This window comes from Medicago sativa, chromosome 2, assembly GCF_051527215.1.
Source record: "Medicago sativa cultivar Bolivia chromosome 2, Bolivia_mono, whole genome shotgun sequence".
NCBI classification, from domain to species: domain Eukaryota; kingdom Viridiplantae; phylum Streptophyta; class Magnoliopsida; order Fabales; family Fabaceae; genus Medicago; species Medicago sativa.
The window spans coordinates 29,778,039-29,800,493 of NC_140750.1; the positions used below are offsets into that span (position 1 = coordinate 29,778,039).

A 22,455-nucleotide genomic window follows, 5' to 3' on the forward strand; every position below is an offset into this window, starting at 1 on the left:
AAGTTATCTTTCGGACTGGCTTTATTCAGATCTCTGTAATCAACGCACATTCGAACTTTCCCATCTTTCTTTGGTACTGGTACAATGTTGGCAATCCACTCAGGGTATTCAGCTGTCATGAGGAAACCCGCATCAATCTGCTTTTGCACCTCAGCCTTGATCTTAAGAGCCATGTCTGGACGAGACCTTCTCAATTTCTGTTTGACAGGAGGACATTCAGGCCTTGTCGGTATCCGATGCTCCACAATCTTGGGATCTAGCCCCGGCATATCTTCATAGGACCATGCAAAGACATCTGGATAATCATGGAGAAGCTGAATAATCTTCCTTTTTACTTCTGGCTCAAGTGCAGCACCGATCTTGATCTCTCGCTTGTTCTCTTCAGTACCCAGGTTGATAAGCTCAATCTCTTCCTGGTGAGGCTGAATGGCTCTTCTTTCTTGTTCAAGCAGTCGAGTGATCTCATACGGTATCTCTTCATTATCCTCCTCATCTTCAGCTTCATATACAGGGAATTCAAAATTTGGAGGAGCCATAGGGTCACTGTGTTCAACGGGTTTATTGTGGTTCAATCTGCATAATATGATTGGGATGATTTTTAGAAAAATGTTTTCTATGCAGATTTTTGAAATTAATAAGAAAATACAGATGTTTTGGTTTTTTCTGGCATTACCATTATTTCCAAGAAAAAGGCACTAAAAAGTAAAAAACAAAGAGTCGTGAGAAAGACGACAACTTTTATTGATAACGGCAAAATGCCGAAACAAACACGCCCTTACAATGATATCACTTTCGCCTTGGGCAGAGCGAAAGGATTGTTATTCTGAAAACAAAGAAAACATGAGCAACAAGACACATTACATGGAAGCATGCATGACTAAAGGAACATCAATGGCCTCCCAATTTCTCACAGTGCCTCCTGGTACAACAAATGTGGGCACGTAACTACTTTCAGCAGCATCTTCAGCAATAACATTGATAAACCCAGCACTGTAGAAAGTTCCAGTTGAAACACCAGAGGTTGGGGAGAATCCAAGGCCCTCTTTACGCTTGTTTTCCACAATCTGAATTACTTTGCCCCAGCCAGCAGCTTGCCCTGCTTGAACAGCCTTCTGGGCGTCTTTCAATGAAGCCATGCTAGTACCAGCCCTTCGGGGTTCTGCACCCTCAACAGTCAAGCCTTGAAACGACGTCCCTTCGGCGGACCCTGCTTCAACACAAGAGAAAGATGACACTTGGCTAACCAGATATGCTTCTTCACCATGTACAGTGACAATCTTACCGTTCCTCATGAACTTGAGCTTCTGATGCAAAGTAGAAGTGACTGCTCCCGCGTCATGAATCCACGGTCTTCCGAGGAGACAACTGTAAGAGGCATTGATATCCATGACTTGGAAAGTAATTTGAAATGTCTCAGGGCCAATGGTGATTGGTAGATCTACTTCCCCAAGAACATCTTTGCGAGATCCGTCAAAAGCTTTAACCAAGTAGCTGCTTCCCCTCAAAGAGATTCCATGATGGCTCAATTGCCTTAATGTGGATTCAGGCATTACATTTAGAGATGATCCAGTGTCCACCAGCACATTGGATATCATGTCAGACTTACAGTGTACTGAGATATGCAGAGCCAGATTATGGTGTTTCCCTGCTTCGGGGAGTTCATCGTCACCAAACCTCAAGTTGTTGCAGGCAGTAATATTACTCACTATCCCATCAAACTGATTCACAGAGACTTCATGATCAACATAAGCTTGCTCTAGTACTTTCATCAACACTTTCCTGTGAGCCTCTGAGCTCATGAGCAGAGACAAGATGGATATATTTGACGGAGTTTGCAGCAGCTGGTCAACAATCTTATAATCACTCTTCTTAATAAGCCTCAGAATTTCATCCAGATTAGACTCGTCAATAGATTGGCCTGTTGGGCCGGAGTTCTTGTCAATAGGAGGAGCAACTGGTGGAGTTACGGTGGAAATAGGTGTGACCACCTTCTTTTGGAACAAGGGTGAACGGACTTTTCCACTTCTCAGAGCTGTAATTTCACTAACAACATTATCAACTGTAGCTGGGGATACCAGAGGCACTTCTACTCCATTTTCAATCATGGTTGCATTGTACTTGTAAGGGATTGCCTTTGTAGAGGCGTAAGATACCGGACCAGGTAACCTGATCACCAAGGGCTCAGCATTCCTTGTCTTAGATGCACTTTCAGCGGGAGAATCATGAAACACTGGCACGATCACACATACATCACTGGCAATCAAGTGCTTGTCATCCATCAGGCTTTGGATATCATTTTGCACCACACAACAACCCATAGGATTTTGAAGACATTCTGAACAAGAAGCATGATCATGATTGAACAAAGAAGCCTGACATAGTTTGACATGTAGCGGTACCAAGGGAGTAACAACATTGCGGACATCCAATATGGGATCCTCTTGAGGAACGGGGATCCTTTCAAAAGCCTCAATCATATTAACAGCAGCATGGTTTGGAAGTGGATTGTCGAGGACATGAGGAGCATTATTCTCAAAGGTCAACCTTCCTCTGTCTATCAAATCCTTCACAACATATTTCAAAGCATAACAACCTTCAACATCATGGCCTTGAGCACCCTGATGGAATTCACATGTAAGATCCTGTCGAAACCTAGGGGGCAAGGGGTTAGGCGGAGGCCTGCCTGGTCTGGTGGCACAATGTCCCTTAGCAAGTAGAGTTGGGAGCAGATCAGCATACCGCATTGGTATTGGTGGAAAATAAGTCCTGGGCCGAGGACCCTGTTGCTGCTGCTGCTGTTGTTGAGCAGGAGGCTGTTGTTGTACTTGTTGAGCAACGGCATTAACGGGTGCTGGTGGTTGACCCGGTGGCAAAGGATATTGCTGGTAGAATGGTGCGAAGAAGGGATGTTGAGAGTACTGCATGTATTAATAGGGTAAAGGTAACTGAGCAGCATTAATAGGAGCGATAGTAGCTGAAGATTGGTTACCGGACACCATCCCTACTTCGGATTCCTTCTTCTTATGATGGCCATTACCATACTTCTTAGGTGCGCTGGTTGAAGATTCACCCTTCTCAAGAACAATAATACCCTCTCTGACAGCCTCCTCTAGACGAGTTCCCATAGTAACCATGTCGGAGAAATTATTTGGAGCAGAGACTATCATTCTTTCAACATATTCCTTCTTCAGAGTCTTCAGGAATGTCTGTGTTAATTCTTCCTCATCGAGTCGAGGAGAAACACGGGCAGCTGCCCCTCTCCATCTCTGGGCATATTCACGGAAAGTTTCATCTGACTTCTGAGACAAGGACTTAAGAGAGTCCCTATTTGGCTTCAGACGGGTATTGAACTCATAATGACTTTCAAAAGCAGCAGCAAGTTCTTCAAAAGTATGGATATTGTCTTTGCTCAAACCGGTGTACCAATCTGCCGCATCTTCTGCTAGGCTGTCTTGGAAGCAATGTATCATCAGTGCATCATTATCTGCATAATTGGCCATCTTTCGGACGTACCGAATGACATGGTTATGTGGACAGGAAGACCCATTGTATTTGTCAAAGTATGGCACCTTAAACTTCTTAGGAATCTCAAATCGGGATACCAAGCATAGATCACGAGCTTTAGCAGAGACATTGTTTCCACGGCTAGCCTTGACCTCACGGATAGGGTTGGGAATAGGCCAGGCCAGGCCAGGCTTTGAAAGGCCTGAGCCTGGCCTACGAAAAATTATACAAGCCTAGGCCTGGCCTATGGCCTATCATAGGCCGTTTTTCCTAGCCTGGCCTGGCCTATTAAAAAGCCTGGCCTGACCTGAAAGCCTACTTTAAAGCCTATTTAACATTAAGGTCATCAAAGAGTTCATTTCACCAACTAAATAGACAAAACAGGCCTTAAAGCCTACTTAAAAACCTATTTTACTAAAAACAAATTTTAACAACATAAAAGGCTGTTTAAAAGCCTATAACAACAAAACAACAAATCACAATGAATTTAGAGCTAATAATAATAATCTTTCGTTAGTACTCATCAATATTTATCAACCATTTGAGTACAATTCACCAAAAAAATAGAAAGTCATATGATTTCATAAAGTGCTTGATATGAGAAAACAAAAAAAGAAATGAGTGATAGAGTGACACTCATTAGTCATAGACTCATAGTCACATGGTCTTAGTCAAAACTCAAAAGTGTAGCAAAAGTCAGCATGTCAACATATCACTCATAGTCAGCTCCATGTACATAGACCACCAAAATGATATCAAATCTTCAAGGTGTAGCAAAAGTCAGCATAATTCAACATATCACACAAGTCAGCAAGTTGATATCAAATCTTCAAGTTGATTTGTATCTCATCTTTATCAACCTTGGGAACCAAAAGAAAAAAATACTTTAGTTATTGGACTAAACAATACCATATGAATATATGAATAAATATTAGTAAAATATCATGACAAAGAATAACCTTTGATTTGTTCTTCACACCATACTTATGACGGAACCAATCACCACCACAAATGAGAGCTTCAACAGATTCTTCATTTAATCTAGAGCGAAATTCATCGATAACTCTACCTCCAGCACTGAATGTGGACTCGGATGCAACAGTTGAGATTGGAATAGCTAGTATATCAGCAGCCATCTTAGACAAGATCGTATATTTCATGCTGTTGTTCCTCCACCAGTCCAAAGCACTAAAGGATTCAGAGTTAGGAACAACATGAACACCTTGATCAAGATAATCTTGCAATTCTGACTTCGTGGGAGAAATGGCTTCTTGCTCCCGAATGGTTTGTAACATTTCATCAATTCCAGTGGCATTTTTAACATTTGTTTGAGAGGAAGATGGATTATCACAATCCAAATTAACATCAGGCCTCAAATAAGACTCTTCCAAAGATAAGGCCACATACTCATCATATAATAATTCCAAGGAACGCCTAACCTTCTCTATATTCTCATCAGAAACTTCCTTGGATTTATATATCTTGGGAAAACATATACAAACACTGTGAAATTTGCACCTAGGATCCAAAACACTAGCTATAGCCATCAACAAATTACAGTCCCCCCAGTATTTGTCAAACTTCTTTTTCATTGGTTTTGCCATTTCTCTCATAAAGAGATCTTCATCTTCATCTGCCATATCAAGTACATGCTTCACCCTCCAGACCTCAGGCAAATACAAATTTGCAGTCGGATACTCACTACCTACATTCAAAATAGTTATATTAAACATTTCTAAGAGTAATAAAGTACAAAAATAGTTATATTAAACACTAGTTACATTAAACATTTCTAAGAGTAATAAAGTACAAAAATTAAATAGTTGAGAAACTACCTGAGATCACATGAGTAGCAGAATTAAACACTTCGAGCAGTTTACGCACTTTCTCAACTTTGTCCCATTCTTCAGATGAAGGGGCATGATCATAGTGAGGCTCTTTTTCTTTGTAGACTGAAAATACAATTTTAAATTTCAAAGCGGTTGACAACATATTGAAGATTGAATTCCATCTTGTAGGACAATCGATGACGAGTTTCCTTTCTTTCAAACCTTTTTGCTCAACCAGATCACAAAAGTTCTTTAGCCTTGCATCATTGTGGTTAACATATTTGACACTCTCTCGAATATTAAAAATGATATCCTTAATTTTACTAAGGCCGTCCTGCACTAACAAATTCAAAATATGCGCACAGCACCTAACATGAAACAAATCACCATTAAGGATTAACTTTCTACTCAGCGATATATTATCCCTAAGATATTTCAAGCACAAATCATTGTAAGCAGCATTATCAACAGATACTGTAAATATTTTACTTTCAATCCCCCAAGTTTTCAAACATTTATGAATAGCATCAGCCACGTCAATACCACGTCTTGGTGCAGGCACTTTCACAAAACTCAAAACTCTTTTCTGAAGATTCCATCCCGCATCAATGAAATGTCCTGTGATAACCATATATTCAACTACTTGATGGCTAGATTTCCACATATCTGTTGTTAAACTAATCTTGCTCACACTTTCCAACTGTTTCTTTAAGATTTTTTTCTCATTCTCGAATAGTTTCAAACAATCACTTCTTGTTGTTTTATGAGTAACCTTGCGAAACTCAGGATTTGCAAATTCAAATGCCCACATCCAAACATCATCCTCAACAACATTAAAAGGATATTCATGAACCATTACAGCAGTTGCAATTATTTCCCTCATCCTTTCATTAGAGTATCCAACACCAGAAGTAAGAAAGGGGTTACCTGAACTCACACGCTTAAATGGAATAGCAGCTTGTCTCTTTTCAGTAGCATCTTGCAATTTCTTGGCTGTGCAACTTAAAAGATGTCGTTTCATTTGACTTGTGCTGGATCCTACCGTCCCAGTAGTATATTGTGCTTTGCAGTGTTTACAAACAGCTCTAAACACACCTTTAGTAATTTCCTTTTCATCGAAATCTTTCCAAATTACACTTGTTTTTTTCCTCTTTCTCCCAACAATTGGTTCAGCTTGAGTTTCTTCTTCTTGGGTTGCATTTGCTTCTGCTTGAGTTGTGTCTGCTCCTGCTTGAGTTGGTTCTTCATTTGCTTGAGAAGACATTTGCTGTACATGGTAAAAACATTAATGAAAATGTGTTATATTAAGTAGAAAACTATTAATCAATTTTATTAGTTTCTGCTTATTGCCTTGTATATCAGTCTAATGAAAATGATTCAATACAAGGGATTAAAATCACTAAAACAAGACCCATGAATCATCGACCCATGAATAGAAAGAGAGAGAGAGAGTCGTTCATCGACCCATGAACAGAGAGAAAGAGGACTCTATACCCTGATGCAATATAAATCGAAACCTTCATTTCTTATTCAGTTTTCATGTTCATTCATTCATCAACGTTTGTTTCAGTGTTCTCAGAAAATCAATATGAGAAAATCAACGTTTGTTTCAGTGTTACAGATTAATGAAAAACTATATGAGAATCTGAAATTAATCTAAAAATAGATAGAAAGGGAAATGGAAAATAGAAATATAAGAGAAGCCAAAGGAATAGGATTCAAACCTGATCGATAAGGTAGCAGCAAGCAGCAGCGATTCAACAGGTGATACGGCGGCCGCGACGGTGCTCAAGAGAAGCCAAAGGAATAGGGTTTGTCGTTTCGTTTGTTTGATATGAGTCTGACTTATGTGACTCTCAATAAAAAATTATTTCTATTTATATTGGGATTGATATTTTTTAGCGGCCAATGGGAATTGGGAATGATTTTTTGTTGATATATATTATATTATAATAATTAGGCCTATTAGGCTTAACTTATGGTATAAATAGTCCGGCCTATCAGGCTTAACAGGCTTTTTTCAAAGCCTAAGCCTGGCCTGTTTTATTAAATAGGCTTTTTAAAAAGCCTTAGCCTGGCCTTTTTAATAAATAGGCCAGGCCAGGCCAGGCTTAAACAGGCCAGGCCGTAGGCCCCTGTAGGCCGGCCTAGCCTATTCCCAACCCTACTCACGGAGTTCTCCAGCCAACTCTTTTAACTGTCGTTTCATAGCTTCCATTACAGGGTCTGGTCCACACGGAGTATCGACATCAATCACCTGTTGCACAGTGTGGACAATAGGATCGGTAACAGTAGTCACTTGAGGTATAGCAATAGATACGGGAATTTGTCCTTGACCAGCAAAACCAGAGACACCAGCAGCAGTATATGGAGAATAGTAAGCTGAGAGACCATAAGGACGCCCATTGGGCATAACAAAACGAGCATCAGTAGCCACAGTAGACAGTGGGATAGATGGAATTGCTTCAGTAGCAGCTGGAACAGATGTGGCTGGTTGTTCCTGTGCAGCCATCATAGAGGACATAACGTCATGAGCCTTAGCCAAGTCTTCTTTCATAGCAGCCAATTCAGCACGGAGCTGAGCATTTTCTTCTTCAAAGTTAGCCATGATCCTTCTCTTGTGAAATCTTGTTTGATGCACTCTATCTGGTTGGTAAATCTTGCGACCACGAGCCACTTTTCAGACTGCGGCGGACAAAACCAGGAGGCAATGAGCACGAGAGAAGTTTTTTGTGCCAAATGAATGCATATGATGCATGAAATGTGTAAATGCATATGCAAAAAGATTCTTTTTATGTGTTATCGAAGGGTTTTAGACAAACTAGAAACTTGTAAACGTTACTAAACAACAATTAACATAAACGGGAAACAAACAACCAACATATAGTTTTACAAGACAATTCCCTTTGAAATGCTAAGCCAAGGGATAGACTTTGAAATGTAAAACAACATAAACAACTGGAAATAACAACAGGAAAAAGGAATCCTCAAGCATAGGAAGTGGAAGCATCATCCTCAGACTCAGACTCATAGCTGCAGTATCGTGCGTAGAAGTCACGAGCACCCCTAGCCCTCTTAGAGTCTCTCATAAGCAACCTATCTTTCTCTTCAATCTCTCTCTTAGCCTTGGCTAACTCTTTCTTCAGTGTCATCACCTCATGAGTCTTCTGCTCATCCTTTCCAATCAAAGTCATAATCAAGTTCTCAGCCTCATAGTATCTAGCCCTCCACTGATGCTTCTCCCGACTCTCCATAGCTAGATGATCCTGATACATCTCCTGAGTAGGTGGGAGTAGAGGCAAAGGCATGGTAGGAATAGATGCAGACACATATCTCATAGGGGGGGTAAGGCATACCAATCTCCACAGCTTGGTTTATCACCCACTGTGTATAGGCCTCATGAGCAAAACCGGACCTTACACCCATGTGCTTCACCTCTTTCTTCCGAAGTTTGGACCAAGCTCCTATGAAATCCTCTCTTATTCCTGTGGGAGCATTGGAGTAGTGAAAGAAGTAAGGAGCTGTAGCAAGATTGATGGGCTTATCTTTCATCGGAAAACCAAATTGTCGCAAAGCAAGCTCCGGGTTATAGTTGATTCCACCCCGGGTACCAAGAAGAGGTACATTAAGAAACTTCCCACCACCAAAGATGATTTCCTTAACCCTAGAAGCGGGCGTGAGCCAAACCACCTCATTAGGAGTGAGAGCCATAATCCTCTGTGAAATAGACCAATTCTCCGGATTGTCGTGGAAAGACTCCGGAAGGTGCGAAATAAACCACCTATAGAGGAGAGGCACACAACAAAGAATGTATCCACGACCCTTGCCGGAACGATCATGAATAGCATGGTATGTGTCAGCTAGCAAAGTAGGAACCGGATTCTTGGAGTGGAAGATCATAATAGCATTCATGTCCACGAAGTCATCAAGATTTGGAAAGAGAATAAGCCCATAGATGAGAAGTGCAAGAATAGCCTCAAGAGTATCCTGACAAGTGGTCTTGAGGTTGGCTTTCTCAAGTAGATACTCTGAAGTGAACCCTCGGATGCGTGCCTTAGTGACAAGATTCTTGGAGACATCGGTGGTCTTGAGATAGAGATCCTTAGCAATAACCAATGGAGTAGGAGGATTTTCAGGTCCTGAGAAAGGTACCCCCTTAGCAATAGATAGACCCATCAAGGAAGAATAAGCCTCTAGAGTAGGCACCAACTGAAAGTCGGGGAAAGTAAAGCACCGATACTCCGGATCATAGAATTGCACTAGAGTGTGCACAAGCTTCTCATCCACATTAGTCTGGAGAATAGTAAGTAAAGCCCCGTAACGATGTCGGAAACCAGTCGGGTCCTCAACCTTGAGTGCCAAATCTCTCAAACTAGCCAAATCTACTTCCTTGAACTTGTAGGACTTAGTCTTCTTCATTCCTACAATGTTTACAAATTCAACTTGTTTAAGCCCTTCGATAACAATGCATGGAAAAAGTTTATGCATGTATGCATGTATGCATGAATGCATGATTATGTTCAAGTTCGGAGAAAACATGGTGGGTTGAAGTTCAAAGTTGAGGAGTCATGGGTGGACACGGTGTCCGGTGAATCTAGGGCTTTAGGAAATAGTAACCGGGTTCTAAAAAGGTTCCCAAGTTGCAACCTCTCCAACGTATATCACGGTGTCACGAGACAACACTCGCTCCATGATTATCCGTGAGAAGGTCTAACTTGAGTGTAGTATCGCGTGACGACTAAAACTCGAGACAACACTCGGTTTAGCCTCCGCACTACATCCTAGAAAATGGCTATGGATGGGTTTGGTTATCTACGGTTCATAGCGTCATAGAACAATTAGAAGTAAAGTGCCTAAACGCGACAACACGCGCCGACAACATCACCCCTAAAATGCCTCAACTATGTGGGATTGATCGCATAATCCAAAACACGAGGCGACCCCCGGAATGAATTGTCGATTATATCCCTCCTAAATCCTAAGTTCACTCAGCCCGGGTGCAGGACTTTTGATATTCTCACCCCACATGTTTGCAATAAATTAAACATTTATTCACATAGGAAAGCAAGTAAAAGAAGCAAGTAAAAATACAAGCGTAAGCATGGAAATAAAGACTAGGCGTAACTCTCGAATCTCCCCAGTGAAGTCGCCAGCTGTTTTATCTTGGTTTTCGGGTGTCAAACATTGATTGCGTTTGAACCTTTTAACCGGTGATATCTTATTTTTTCTTGGGAAGGGAAAAAGTAAGCAAAACCCTTGAGAATCGAGGTCCGGGAGTTGTTTTCGCTACGGGAAGGTGTTAGGCACCCATAACGACTATAGTATCCTATAGGAACCGTCTTTAATTTCTACGCGCGCGCTTTATTTTTAAATGCTATTTGAAAATGATATTTACACCTAAAAGTTTACTAAGTGAAGAATTGGAGGGAGAAGAATGTTTTTGAATTTTTATTTTATTTGAATTGAAGGAATTTTGATTCCTTGCCTACGTACCCGTTTAAGGGATCAAATCCACCGTAGTTCTCTTCCAAAAATGTTTTTGTTTTTGTTGGTTGATTTTAAGTTTGAAAATGAATTTTGAAGAATGGAGATTGAGAGGCCTTAAAGGCATGAGAATTTAAGAAAAGGTGAGGTTTGATTAGTCATTTTGCAAAAGAAGTCAAGTATGATTAAGGTTCATTAAGAGTTTGATTAAGAAAAAGAAAGGGAAAATTACAATGGGATTTTGATCCCAAGGTTTATTAGAAAAGCATTTGAGTGAAGTTTGTTCAAGTTTTTTTGGAAAATGATTTTTCTAAGTATAAAGCCTAAACATTCATCTAGACATACAATCCTAAAGATACATCTAAACATGCATATTCTAACCATATACCTAAAGTGGTGTGTGTGCATGTGTCGGTGCTTGTGTCGGTGTACATTATTAGAGTCCATTGTCCTTATTACATCATTGGCCTAGATACATTCTATGGTCTTGCAAGGAATTAAAATGACATGAAAGTAAAGTACACCACCCTAGGTTTTACATTCTAATTTTTGCATGGAATTTAAAGTGCAAGAAATGAAACTATGATGGAAGAATGAAGTATGCTTATGAGACATGAAATAAAAGGGTTAGTAGAACCAATGATATAGAAACAAAATGACAAATGCATAGTAAAACAAATGTGACTTGCAAGTAAAGTAAACTAACAATTCTAGTAAAAAAAGGTGACAAAGGGACTTGAGATTCAATATACTTCTAAAGCAAGTTTGAGACCTAAATTCTAACAACATTGGAAATCTTAGGTGACTTATTTCAAGGAAGGAAATATGAGAATCAAGGAAAATCGACATGCCAAAGATTATAAGATTTTCAAGTCCTTTATGCACTTTATTTCACAAGATCATTTCACATTATTTACAACACAAAGTCCACAAAAATCTAACTCAAAACAGCAAGCACATACCACATTTAATAGGCAAATTCACTCCAAGAAATCACATGTTCAAAGCCACAATTATGTAACAAAATTTCAAGTTCAAAACCACATCAAAACTTCACAAAAATGTCAACAAAAAGTAAGCAACAACAAGAATATATCCTACATGTTCCCGAAATGAATTTCCACATGTAACTTTACTCCAAAAAATAGGGCTCAAATACCAAATTTATTTATAAGAGAAATCCACAAAATCTTCAAAGGTTTTACAAGTTTCTAGCAAGTTTTTAAAACAATGATCAAAGTACTTTTCCACGCATTTTTAACCAAGATTTAACATGCAAGAATTATCAAGAAACATCAAAAAGCATCAAAAACCAATAGTAATTTTTTGGGAATTTTATCATAGAAAAAATCATACGCAGGAGGTGAAAATAGCAAAAAGAACATTGAAACGCACAGGAAGAGGGGTGCGCATAGCAAACGGTCAAACAGACATAGCAGTTGGGCTTTAGAACAAAAGGAATGGATCGGGTAGGGTTGACCCTGAACCAGCATTGCAAATGGGCATGGGTCAAAGCTTTTGTGTAAAATGGGTTAACTAGTCAAAACGTGAAAAGCTTCTTCTTCTTCCCATCGTTCCATTCCTTCTTTTCCCATCGCAAACAAAACACAAAATTCTCCTCTTAACCATTCCCTGAATCGCCTTTCTCTAACATACCATCAATCGTCCCTCATCCCCAAACACACAAGAATGAACGCAGGTGCAAAACAAGAAAAAGCAAACACTAACGATAAAAGCTTTGAATCTGACGCAAAAATGGAGAAACAAAACGAATTCGCACGTGAAGCCACAATCGATTTGGACAGACAACACGATTACGGGCACAATATTGGTCATAGATTGAATCCAAGAAGAGGAAGTAATGATACCTTAGGAAGATCGGAGAAGCAGAGGACTTCGGACGGAAAGCGGCAACAACAATTCCGATTTCGCCAGAAACTTCGTTGATCTGAACCTTTGCAAGCTTGATCTTGGACGATTCTTCTCTTCTTCTTGATCACGTCTTGTTCGAATATTGAAGCTCAGATTCTGTTTTCTTGTTCCAATTCTTTCTTGCTTCAGGTTCGGTTCTATGACTTGTTCCTTTGACCTTGGCTTCAGCTTCGTCCTCTTCTTCTTCGGTTTAGCCTTGAATCTGTTCTGAGCTTGTGCATTTCGATGTTGTTGAATTCAGAAGGTGATTTGGTTATGAGTGGTTGAGGATGAATTGATGTGGTTTGTTGTTGAATTCGGTGGTGATGGAAGAATAGTGATGAATTTGGGTGGTTATGGAGGATTTTTGAAGGTTGTTAGGGTGGTGGAAGTGGTGGTTGAAGGTTGTTATGGTGGTGGAGTGGGTTAGTTATGGTGGTGAAAGTTTGTTGTGGTGGTGAATTGCCACGTGAGAAGAGAAAGGAGGGAAAGAGGAAAAAATTGTTTTGTGATTTTTTATGAATTTTTGTGAAGAATGATTGAATGTGAAATTTTGACTATGGGTTTGACTTATATAGGTGACATGGTAAGCTTTGGGCCAATTGGAATGAGACATGTGGCACTAGACTTGTAACAAACTCTTAAGGACCAATAGCATTTGGACACATGGCACTTGGACTCTAACAAACTTAAAAAGGGATTAAAATGCAAATAACAAAAGTACAAGGACCAAAATGAAAATTAAAACTAAAATTGAACTGAAAGTAATAAATTGAAAATTAACGTAAAGCGAGACGATTAAACGCAACAAAGCAGATCAAAATGAATCAGCAATTTTATGTGAAATGACCAAAATGCCCCTGGAGGCTTAAAACGACTAAAAATGACTCAGATGAATTTTTAAAATGGATTTTTAACAAGGAATTGAAGCAAAGACTTATACAAACAAAATTAAAAGACTCAGAGACAATTTTAAGGGTTTAAACAGAGTCTTGACACATGAAAAGACTAAAATGCCCCTGAGGGCATAACTGACTCAAAATGACTTCAAATGCAATTTTTGAACTGGATTTTGACATAGAATTGAAATAAGGACTTATTCAAACCAGTTGAAAAGACTCACACAATTTTTCAAAGATTGAAAGAAATTTTAACATAGGAAATGACTAAAATGCCCTTTTATGTGAATTTTGCAAGTAATGTTGAAATAAAATGCAGAGAAAGATGTAATTGATCAGAGATAGTTCAAATGACTTGAAATGCAAGAAAAGGAGAATTGAGTTAGTATTTTTAGGTCCAAAATTAGCCCCACTTTATATTATCCCCCATTCCATACACATCATGTTATCACACTTCTATCATAGCATAGAAAGCATATTCACTTTCAAGTCATCAACATAAGCTCATCACTTTATATTTTAATTGCGAGTTTCTCTTTTCAAAAAACTATTTAAAAGTCTATATTTTAGATCAACGTATTTAAATAAGTAACATGATCATTGTTTAAATAGATGGATGAATTACTTCGGTGTTATTTATAAGAAAGATGACCTGAATTTTTTTTTATCTAAATAGGTTTATAAAAAAGTCTTGTCTTCCTTTGATTAACAAAAAAAAAAGACATGATTTAACCTGATGTAGGCCAGGTTGAAATCTCTATAGACTAGTCTGACCATTTCCAATCCCTACTCTTTGAGTAGTAAGTAGCTAATAACAAAGAATTGATTTTATTTTATTTTTTAAAATAAGGATTCAAAATGGTTGCTTACAATTTTCTCAAGTCCAATCCTTAAAAAAAATTCTCGTGTCCAAATTCAATCATTGACAAATTATTATTTTTTGACAAAAATAAACGATATTCATTCGTTCAAATTGATAGAGTACATCAATACAATATAAATTCAAAGTCGTTAAAAATAAAAAGGTCATTTTGAAAGTTAAGTTTGTACCACATATTCAGATAATGCTGACACAAAATTTTGTCTATGCAACCCCACATTAAGGCCATTTTGGGCCAAAATGTTTTCAACCATATTGACTAAGCTATCATGGCAGTTGACACATTGGCACCACTAACTGGCGCTTGGGTTGATTGTTCTTGCGTAGTTTGGAGCCCACTTTGTTTGTTGGATTGGAGGCCACTTTGTTTGTTGGATGTAGAAGCGTTGTTGGTATGTGGACGAGCCATTTTAGGAAGGGTTTTTTTGTGGTGGTCGGGGTTCGAACCGCGGACCTTGTAGGTTCGAACCTCGGACTTTGCATATATTATGTATTGTCCATACCAACTGAGTTAAGATCACGAGGACATTTCAGAAAGAGCTTTGCCACTTCTTAAATGCATACGTTAATAAAATTTTCCATAAATTTTTTAGTAAATAAGCTTTAGTTTTAAATAACTTGCTTGCAGGATCAAACTAGAAATCCTAGGACATATTTGTGCAAATGTTTTCTAGAAAAGGTTTGAATATCCATGGTGTTCATGAGTTTGAATGCGAAAAAGATGAAGATAAACTGTCTTATTCGACAGATTGAAAAAGGTTTTCAAGATTTAAAAGGAATAAAACTTCAAAGATGAAGGTAAACAATTTAAAAGAAAAGGATTTGCATTGCATGAATAAAAATTGGTACATCGAATCACACATACATTTCTTGTTACTCGTTTCTCGCTATAACTTGGGTACTTTGAGCGTAAAGATTCTGTATTCTTGATTTGTAACCCCCATTTCTTATGAAAAATTCCTGTATATACACAATAAAAAGTAACAGAAAATAACAGTCATAAAACTACAAGTCTTCGCCACATATCTAATATGCTTCCACGTGTCTTCGACCTTTGATCTCTATAACTTGGGTACTTTGAGCGTAAAGATTCTGTATTCTTGATTTGTAACCCCCATTTCTTATGAAAAATTCCTGTATATACACAATAAGAAGTAACTGAAAATAACAGTCATAAAACTACAAGTCTTCGCCACATATCTAATATGCTTCCACGTGTCTTCGACCTTTGATCTTGCCTCTTTATTGACAATTTGAATTTCTTATTGAAACTGAATGGTTTTGAAATCTCTATTATGCCAAGACTGTCATATTCCGTGGAAGTGAACTTCACCAAGAATGAAATTTAGCTTCGACATGAAAATTTTTAATAAGGATGATTATTAAATTTTTCTAATACAGAAAAAAATTGTTAGATGACCATTATCCGTGATTAATTTTTTAAATAACATTTCTTCAAAAAAAAAATTAAATAACAAATAAATTACTCTCATAGTTATCCATGGAAATTGATTACATGACATTATCCATAATTAATTTTTTAAAAAACAAATAAATTAAATTTTGCAAAATGAAAGTAAAATTAAGGAGATTACGAGTGTTATCAAGACGATTATTCTTTTATGGGAGGATAGATTCGTTGTTTTTAAGGATAGAGTCTTAGTTTTTATAGAGGAGGGATAAACTCTTAGTTTTTTTGTTTTAAACGAATGGATAGACTCTTAATTTTTTGAGAGCAGTGATAGACTCTTGGTTTGTTTTTTTAGTTAATATCAGTAATCACTAATCAGCTGTGATTCGATAAACATAAAGTATACGGATAAGAGTGAATAGAAATATGAATTTTACCAAGCTATATAAGGTCACCACTGCTTCATTTTGAAACGCACCAAAAATCACAAACAAAAATGGCTTCTCTAAGATGTTTTGCTTACCTTCCTTTATTCCTTTGCTATATTTTATTTACCCTATATGGAATTTACGCGGTTGAAGTTTCTCATGATGGTAGAGCCATCAAAATCGATGGCAAAAGAAGAGTTCTTATTTCTGGATCAATCCATTACCCTAGAAGCACACCTCAAGTAACAAGCTTTTTTTATTCGAATTTTCATTGATTATGTATATTATTTATACGCTAACAATGTTGTCACGTACTATTTTATATTAGATGTGGCCTGATTTGATTAAGAAAGCTAAAGAAGGTGGATTGGATGCAATTGAAACATATGTGTTTTGGAATGCACATGAACCAATTCGTCGTGAGTATGATTTTAGTGGCAACAACGATCTCATTAGATTTCTCAAAACTATTCAAGATGAAGGACTTTATGCTGTGCTTCGTATTGGTCCCTATGTTTGTGCTGAATGGAATTATGGGTAAACCTAATTTAAATATGGCCCTTTTTACTTTTATTTTGACCTAAATTAATAATATCATATGTTTCATTTATGATTATAAAACTCTTCAATTGTTTAATTTCAGAGGAATCCCTGTGTGGGTTTACAATCTTCCTGGTGTTGAGATTCGGACGGCAAATAAAGTCTTTATGGTAAATAATTGACAATTTTGAATGTCTATAATACCATTGATATATAGCACTTTTTAGTTTTTTTTTTTTTTTTTTTGACAAAAGTACTCTTTAGGTTTTTGTTGCTAATATAGTACTTTTTTGAAGAAGACTAATATAGTACTTTTATTGAATATTAATTTATGATACTATTGATTTTTTTATATAGTATTTTAGTGAATTATTATTTCTTAATTTTCATTGATTTTGGCTTTATAGAATGAAATGCAAAATTTCACTACTTTGATTGTGGATATGGTACGAAAAGAGAAACTTTTTGCTTCTCAAGGTGGTCCTATAATTCTATCTCAGGTAATTCGTTTATTAAAATTATTATTTAACTAAAAATATTTATTTTATCTCCACTTTGTGTATTAATATACTAATTGATGATTAATGTTTCATATTAAACAGATTGAGAATGAATATGGGAATGTTATGTCAGCTTATGGGGATGAAGGCAAAGCTTATATAAATTGGTGTGCCAATATGGCTGATTCATTCAACATTGGAGTTCCATGGATCATGTGCCAACAACCTGATGCTCCTCAACCAATGGTAAGTTTCTACTTTATATTTGTCCAAGTTTTTAACAAAAAAAAATGTTTTTCTATGTAATTAAATTTAGATTATTATAAATTTTATTTATATCAAATAATAATTAAATGATATTATTGTATTTCATTTTCAAGAGGGGTTAAAATAAAAGTATTTAAGAACTATTAGTATTTGATTTTCTTAATTGAATTATTGTATGCCAGATTAATACTTGCAATGGATGGTATTGTCACGACTTTGAACCCAATAATCCTAACAGCCCCAAGATGTGGACTGAAAATTGGGTTGGCTGGTAAGTTTCAATTACACCAATTTTTTTGAAATGTAAAACAAATTGATATATCTTATTTCTTTGATAAATTCAACTTGTAATTAAATTCCTATTATTCTTCTTTGAAGGTTCAAAAATTGGGGTGGCAAAGATCCACATAGAACTGCAGAAGATATTGCCTATTCTGTGGCAAGGTTTTTTGAAACTGGAGGCACATTCCAAAACTACTATATGGTAAATAATTTAGAGTCCAAGTTATTAATATTTGTGGACTAATTTATAAGTAATTTATTGGTAATAACATTTTCTTGTACATGTATATTTTATTTTTAGTATCATGGTGGAACTAATTTTGGAAGAACAGCTGGTGGTCCATACATTACCACTTCATATGATTATGATGCACCTCTTGATGAATATGGTAACCTACATCAATTTTAATTTAATCTAATTAGAATATACATTTTATTTTCTCTTTTTTCTTTTCATGAAGTAAATGTTTGTTTAAAATTTTTGTAGGAAACATTGCACAACCAAAATGGGGTCACCTCAAAGAACTTCACTTGGTTTTGAAGTCAATGGAAAATAGTCTTACCAATGGAAATGTATCTAAAATTGATTTAGGAAACTATGTGAAGGTAAAATAAATGGAAAACAAAATTCTATTTGCATGATTGTATTACTTTATACATTATATGTTATATCTTAGGATAAAAACATTTAATGAGGTATATCATATGCTTTCAATTTGTAGGCTACTATTTATGCAACAAATGGTTCATCAAGTTGCTTCTTGACCAATACCAACACCTCCACTGATGCCACAGTAACATTTAAAGGAAATACATATAATGTTCCTGCATGGTCTGTTAGTATTCTTCCTGACTGTCAAACTGAAGAGTATAACACTGCCAAGGTAACTTTTTCACCATTTTTTAAATTCAGATTCCGTCTAGTATCGGTATCCTACATTCGGGACATCAGTGTCTGTCGATCAAGATTGGTCCGTTCGAAAAAATGACTTTAAATATGGACTGTTTGAATATTGATCTATCGACAACTGATGTCCCGACTACGTATGTGGAGAATGGCTACGAACCAATCACATATTTTTCATAAAGATAAACACAATTGTATTTCTATTTAGTTTTTTTTTTATTAATTGATGTTAATTATTTCTTTTAATAATTAGGTAAATGTTCAAACCTCCATAATGGTAAAGAAACAAAATAAAGCTGAAGATGAACCTGAAGCTTTGAAGTGGGTATGGAGACCAGAGAACGTTCATAATGCTTTGCTTGGGAAATCAAGTGTCTCTGAAAATACAATTGTTGATCAAAAAATAGCTGCTAATGATTCTAGTGACTATCTTTGGTACATGACAAGGTAATTAATAAAACCCTATTAATTTTATCTTTATTTTTCATCTCAATATTCAAATGTCAATCACTAACATTTATTTTATTTTATTTTCTAATGATAGACTTGATATTAATCAAAAGGATCCAGTTTGGACAAATAATACAATTCTAAGGATTAATGGCACTGGCCATGTAATTCATGCATTTGTCAATGGAGAACACATTGGTAATGTGACACATGCTATATTTAAATGACACTCATGGTTGATTAACATTATGTTAAAATTATAACATTGCCAAAGTATTCATTTAATGATATACATGGTTTCTATATGGTTTATAAATAGGTTCTCATTGGGCTACATATGGCATTCACAATGATCAATTTGAGACTAACATTAAATTGAAGCGTGGCAGGAATGATATCAGTTTGCTTAGTGTCACCGTTGGACTTCAGGTATTACATTACATAATTATGCACCATAATTATTATAATTAAAATTATTCAAATATTCAAAAGCACTCATGTTGGTTGCTATTATTGATATTAATATATGTGTATTTTGTGGATAACAGAATTATGGACAAAAATATGATAAAATGCAAGATGGTCTTGTTAGCCCTATTGAATTGATTGGTACAAAAGGTGATGAGACAATCATCAAAGATTTGTCATCACACAAGTGGACATATAAAGTTGGGTTGCATGGATGGGAAAACAAATTCTTTAATCAAGATTCATTATTTGCTTCTTCTTCCAAATGGGAATCTGATCAGCTACCTATTAACAAGATGTTGACTTGGTACAAGGTAAATTAATTTATTTTTCTTCTATACTTGTATTAATATATGGGCAAGTTTTAGATAAGTTCTTTTTGTATTGTACTATTTACTGTTTTCTTTTTACAATTTACACATAGGTTGTATATCCAATAATATATAAATAGAATTGTTTTAAACTTAACTAAATATTTTAGGAGTTTAATTACCATCCACTTATAGTGTGAAGTTGTTTCACACATACATTCTGCGATGTGTTATCACGTCAATTAATAAATACGACAACTTATGTGTTTTCATATTCAATAATTAAAATGTCAAAATTTAATTGTATGTGTAAAACAATTATACATTGTTACCGCATACTGATTAAATTCATTTTTAATCCATGTGTTATGTTATAATTGGTGAATAAAACAACATCTAGGTTTTATATATATTTTTTTATTTTTTAATATTAATTTAAAATTGTTACAATTGTCCATCTTCAATTAACTAATTAGATTGTTTGTTTATAATTGTTAGACCACTTTCAAAGCTCCACTAGCATCAGACCCTATAGTTGTTGATTTACAAGGTTTGGGAAAAGGTTATGCATGGGTGAATGGTCACTCTCTTGGTCGTTATTGGCCTAGTTATAATGCAGATGAAGATGGTTGTAGTGATGATCCTTGTGATTACCGTGGAGAATATACTGATACAAAATGTGTTAGCAATTGTGGCAAACCCTCACAAAGATGGTTAGTTAGTTAACATGCTCAATTAATTACTATTTTAATTTAAGATAATAATAATAATAATATCAAGTGTGACAATTATGTTACTTTGAATAATTTAGGTACCATGTCCCTCGTGACTTTATTGAAGATGGTGTGAACACGTTGGTTTTGTTTGAGGAAATTGGTGGTAACCCTTCACAAATAAATTTCCAAACAGTTATTGTTGGAACTGCTTGTGCAAATGCTTATGAAAATAAAACTTTGGAATTATCATGCCATGGTCGGTCCATTTCGGATATAAAGTTTGCAAGTTTTGGAAATCCACAAGGTACGTGTGGAGCATTCACTAAGGGTAGTTGTGAAAGTAATAATGAAGCTTTGTCTCTTGTAAAAAAAGTAAGTTTTTACTTGATTTTATTACTTGCTATTTCAAGATTATTTTATATAATATAGTATATGATGATGATTAATTAACTTTGTTTTTTGGGTTTTATATAGGCATGTGTTGGCAAGGAAACATGCTCAATTGATGTTTCAGAAAAAACATTTGGGGCAACTAATTGTGGAAATATAGTCAAGAGGCTTGCAGTGGAGGCAGTTTGTGGTGTTTAGGTTGATTTTTAGCCTATAAATTTGGGACATGAACCTCAGTTATCAAGTATGGTAATCTAGTTTAGGTATTATATTCAAGTTTTTTTATGTGGTTTTTGCAAGTTTAGTTAGTTAGTTTTTGAAGTTGAAACTCTTGATATTTTTCATTTTGAATCTAAATAAAACTTGGTTATTATTTTATTTACCGATTAAGACTCAGTTTTCTTACACAAGATATGACATTTCATATTTTGATTTAAATTACATTGCGATTCCATAACAAGAATACAAATTACACAATAACTACTCGTAACTAACTAACTAATATAATAATATATCTAATGACTCCTTATAAAATAAACTATCTAAGTCATTATTTTATTATCATTATGGATCCGATCCTATAAGAAATTCTCAAATCAGGTCAAGCTTTAGGTTATTTTTGTTTCGTGTTACCCTCTCTTTCCTAAGGGAGAGACCATAGTAATTTAGAGTTCGGAAATTGCCACGGCCTCCTATGCATAATGCGACTTCCATAAAAACATACTTCTTTTCACCAATTTCTATTTTTTGAGAATCCTCTTTTGAACAACTAGCTAAGTAAACACCGTCATCTTTAACGGAATTGATTTAAGCCACACTTTGGAGGTGAAACCTTGTTCATCGTTCCACACCCACTTGTCTTGTTAACTCTGATAATTAAACTATGTGCAGAGCTACTATTACTGCATGTAGTATACACATCCCATTTGCAATCTGATTTGCTTAAATTGGTAGGGGAAAGTCGAACTTAACACTTAGTGTGTTCGCACATGCTTAAAAAATTTTGCGCAACATCATCATCATGTTGATATTATCATTCTTCTTCTTGGTTAGTTAGTGCAACATCCCCACAAAACATACTGTATGACTATCAAATATTTGGTGCATGTATTTGATTGGAGAGAAGCGAAATTCTATTTAATAGGAAGGTGGCAAACCTTACAGAGGGGACCAATAATATTAAAAGGTTGATTTGGTCTTCTTATAGCAATCTCAATAATTTTAGTATCAGTCTCATAGGAATCTCAAGAAGTCTAAACCGAGGAAATCCCTTGGGGG

General features: G+C 36.0%; 2 protein-coding genes across 2 annotated transcripts; one reads left to right on the forward strand and one right to left on the reverse strand.

Annotated features, from left to right (window-relative positions):
* Positions 1-4,176: 4,176 nt before the first annotated feature.
* Positions 4,177-7,183, reverse strand: LOC146946099 (zinc finger BED domain-containing protein RICESLEEPER 2-like). The gene is made up of 4 exons (XM_085744301.1): positions 7,058-7,183; positions 5,340-6,600; positions 4,464-5,209; positions 4,177-4,364 (listed from the first exon to the last, which is right to left on the reverse strand). Exons 2-4 carry the CDS (start codon positions 6,595-6,597, stop codon positions 4,326-4,328), a joined length of 2,043 nt encoding a protein of 680 aa, XP_085600427.1. The 5' UTR covers positions 6,598-6,600; positions 7,058-7,183; the 3' UTR covers positions 4,177-4,325.
* A 9,215-nt stretch (positions 7,184-16,398) lies between these two features.
* LOC146946100 (beta-galactosidase 15-like) lies at positions 16,399-21,564 on the forward strand. Its single transcript, XM_085744300.1, has 17 exons — positions 16,399-16,588; positions 16,675-16,883; positions 16,990-17,056; positions 17,294-17,386; positions 17,489-17,632; positions 17,836-17,924; positions 18,032-18,137; positions 18,237-18,324; positions 18,423-18,541; positions 18,658-18,819; positions 19,096-19,289; positions 19,387-19,490; positions 19,612-19,721; positions 19,841-20,074; positions 20,570-20,784; positions 20,883-21,159; positions 21,262-21,564. The coding sequence occupies exons 1-17, from the start codon at positions 16,415-16,417 to the stop codon at positions 21,373-21,375; spliced, it is 2,499 nt and encodes an 832-aa protein (XP_085600426.1). The 5' UTR covers positions 16,399-16,414; the 3' UTR covers positions 21,376-21,564.
* The last annotated feature ends 891 nt before the right edge of the window (positions 21,565-22,455 follow it).

Excerpts from the sequence above, each read along its gene's own strand:
- LOC146946099 (XM_085744301.1), bottom strand. The coding sequence starts at position 6,597 with ATGTCTTCTCAAGCAAATGAAGAACCAACTCAAGCAGGAGCAGACACA. Across the intron at positions 5,210-5,339 it reads TGCTACTCATGTGATCTCAG|GTAGTGAGTATCCGACTGCA; the intron begins GTAGTTTCTCAA and ends TTTTGAATGTAG. Across the intron at positions 4,365-4,463 it reads GTGTGAAGAACAAATCAAAG|GTTGATAAAGATGAGATACA; the intron begins GTTATTCTTTGT and ends TTGGTTCCCAAG.
- LOC146946100 (XM_085744300.1), top strand. The coding sequence starts at position 16,415 with ATGGCTTCTCTAAGATGTTTTGCTTACCTTCCTTTATTCCTTTGCTAT. Across the intron at positions 16,589-16,674 it reads ACCCTAGAAGCACACCTCAA|ATGTGGCCTGATTTGATTAA; the intron begins GTAACAAGCTTT and ends ATTTTATATTAG. Across the intron at positions 19,722-19,840 it reads GTGTCACCGTTGGACTTCAG|AATTATGGACAAAAATATGA; the intron begins GTATTACATTAC and ends TGTGGATAACAG.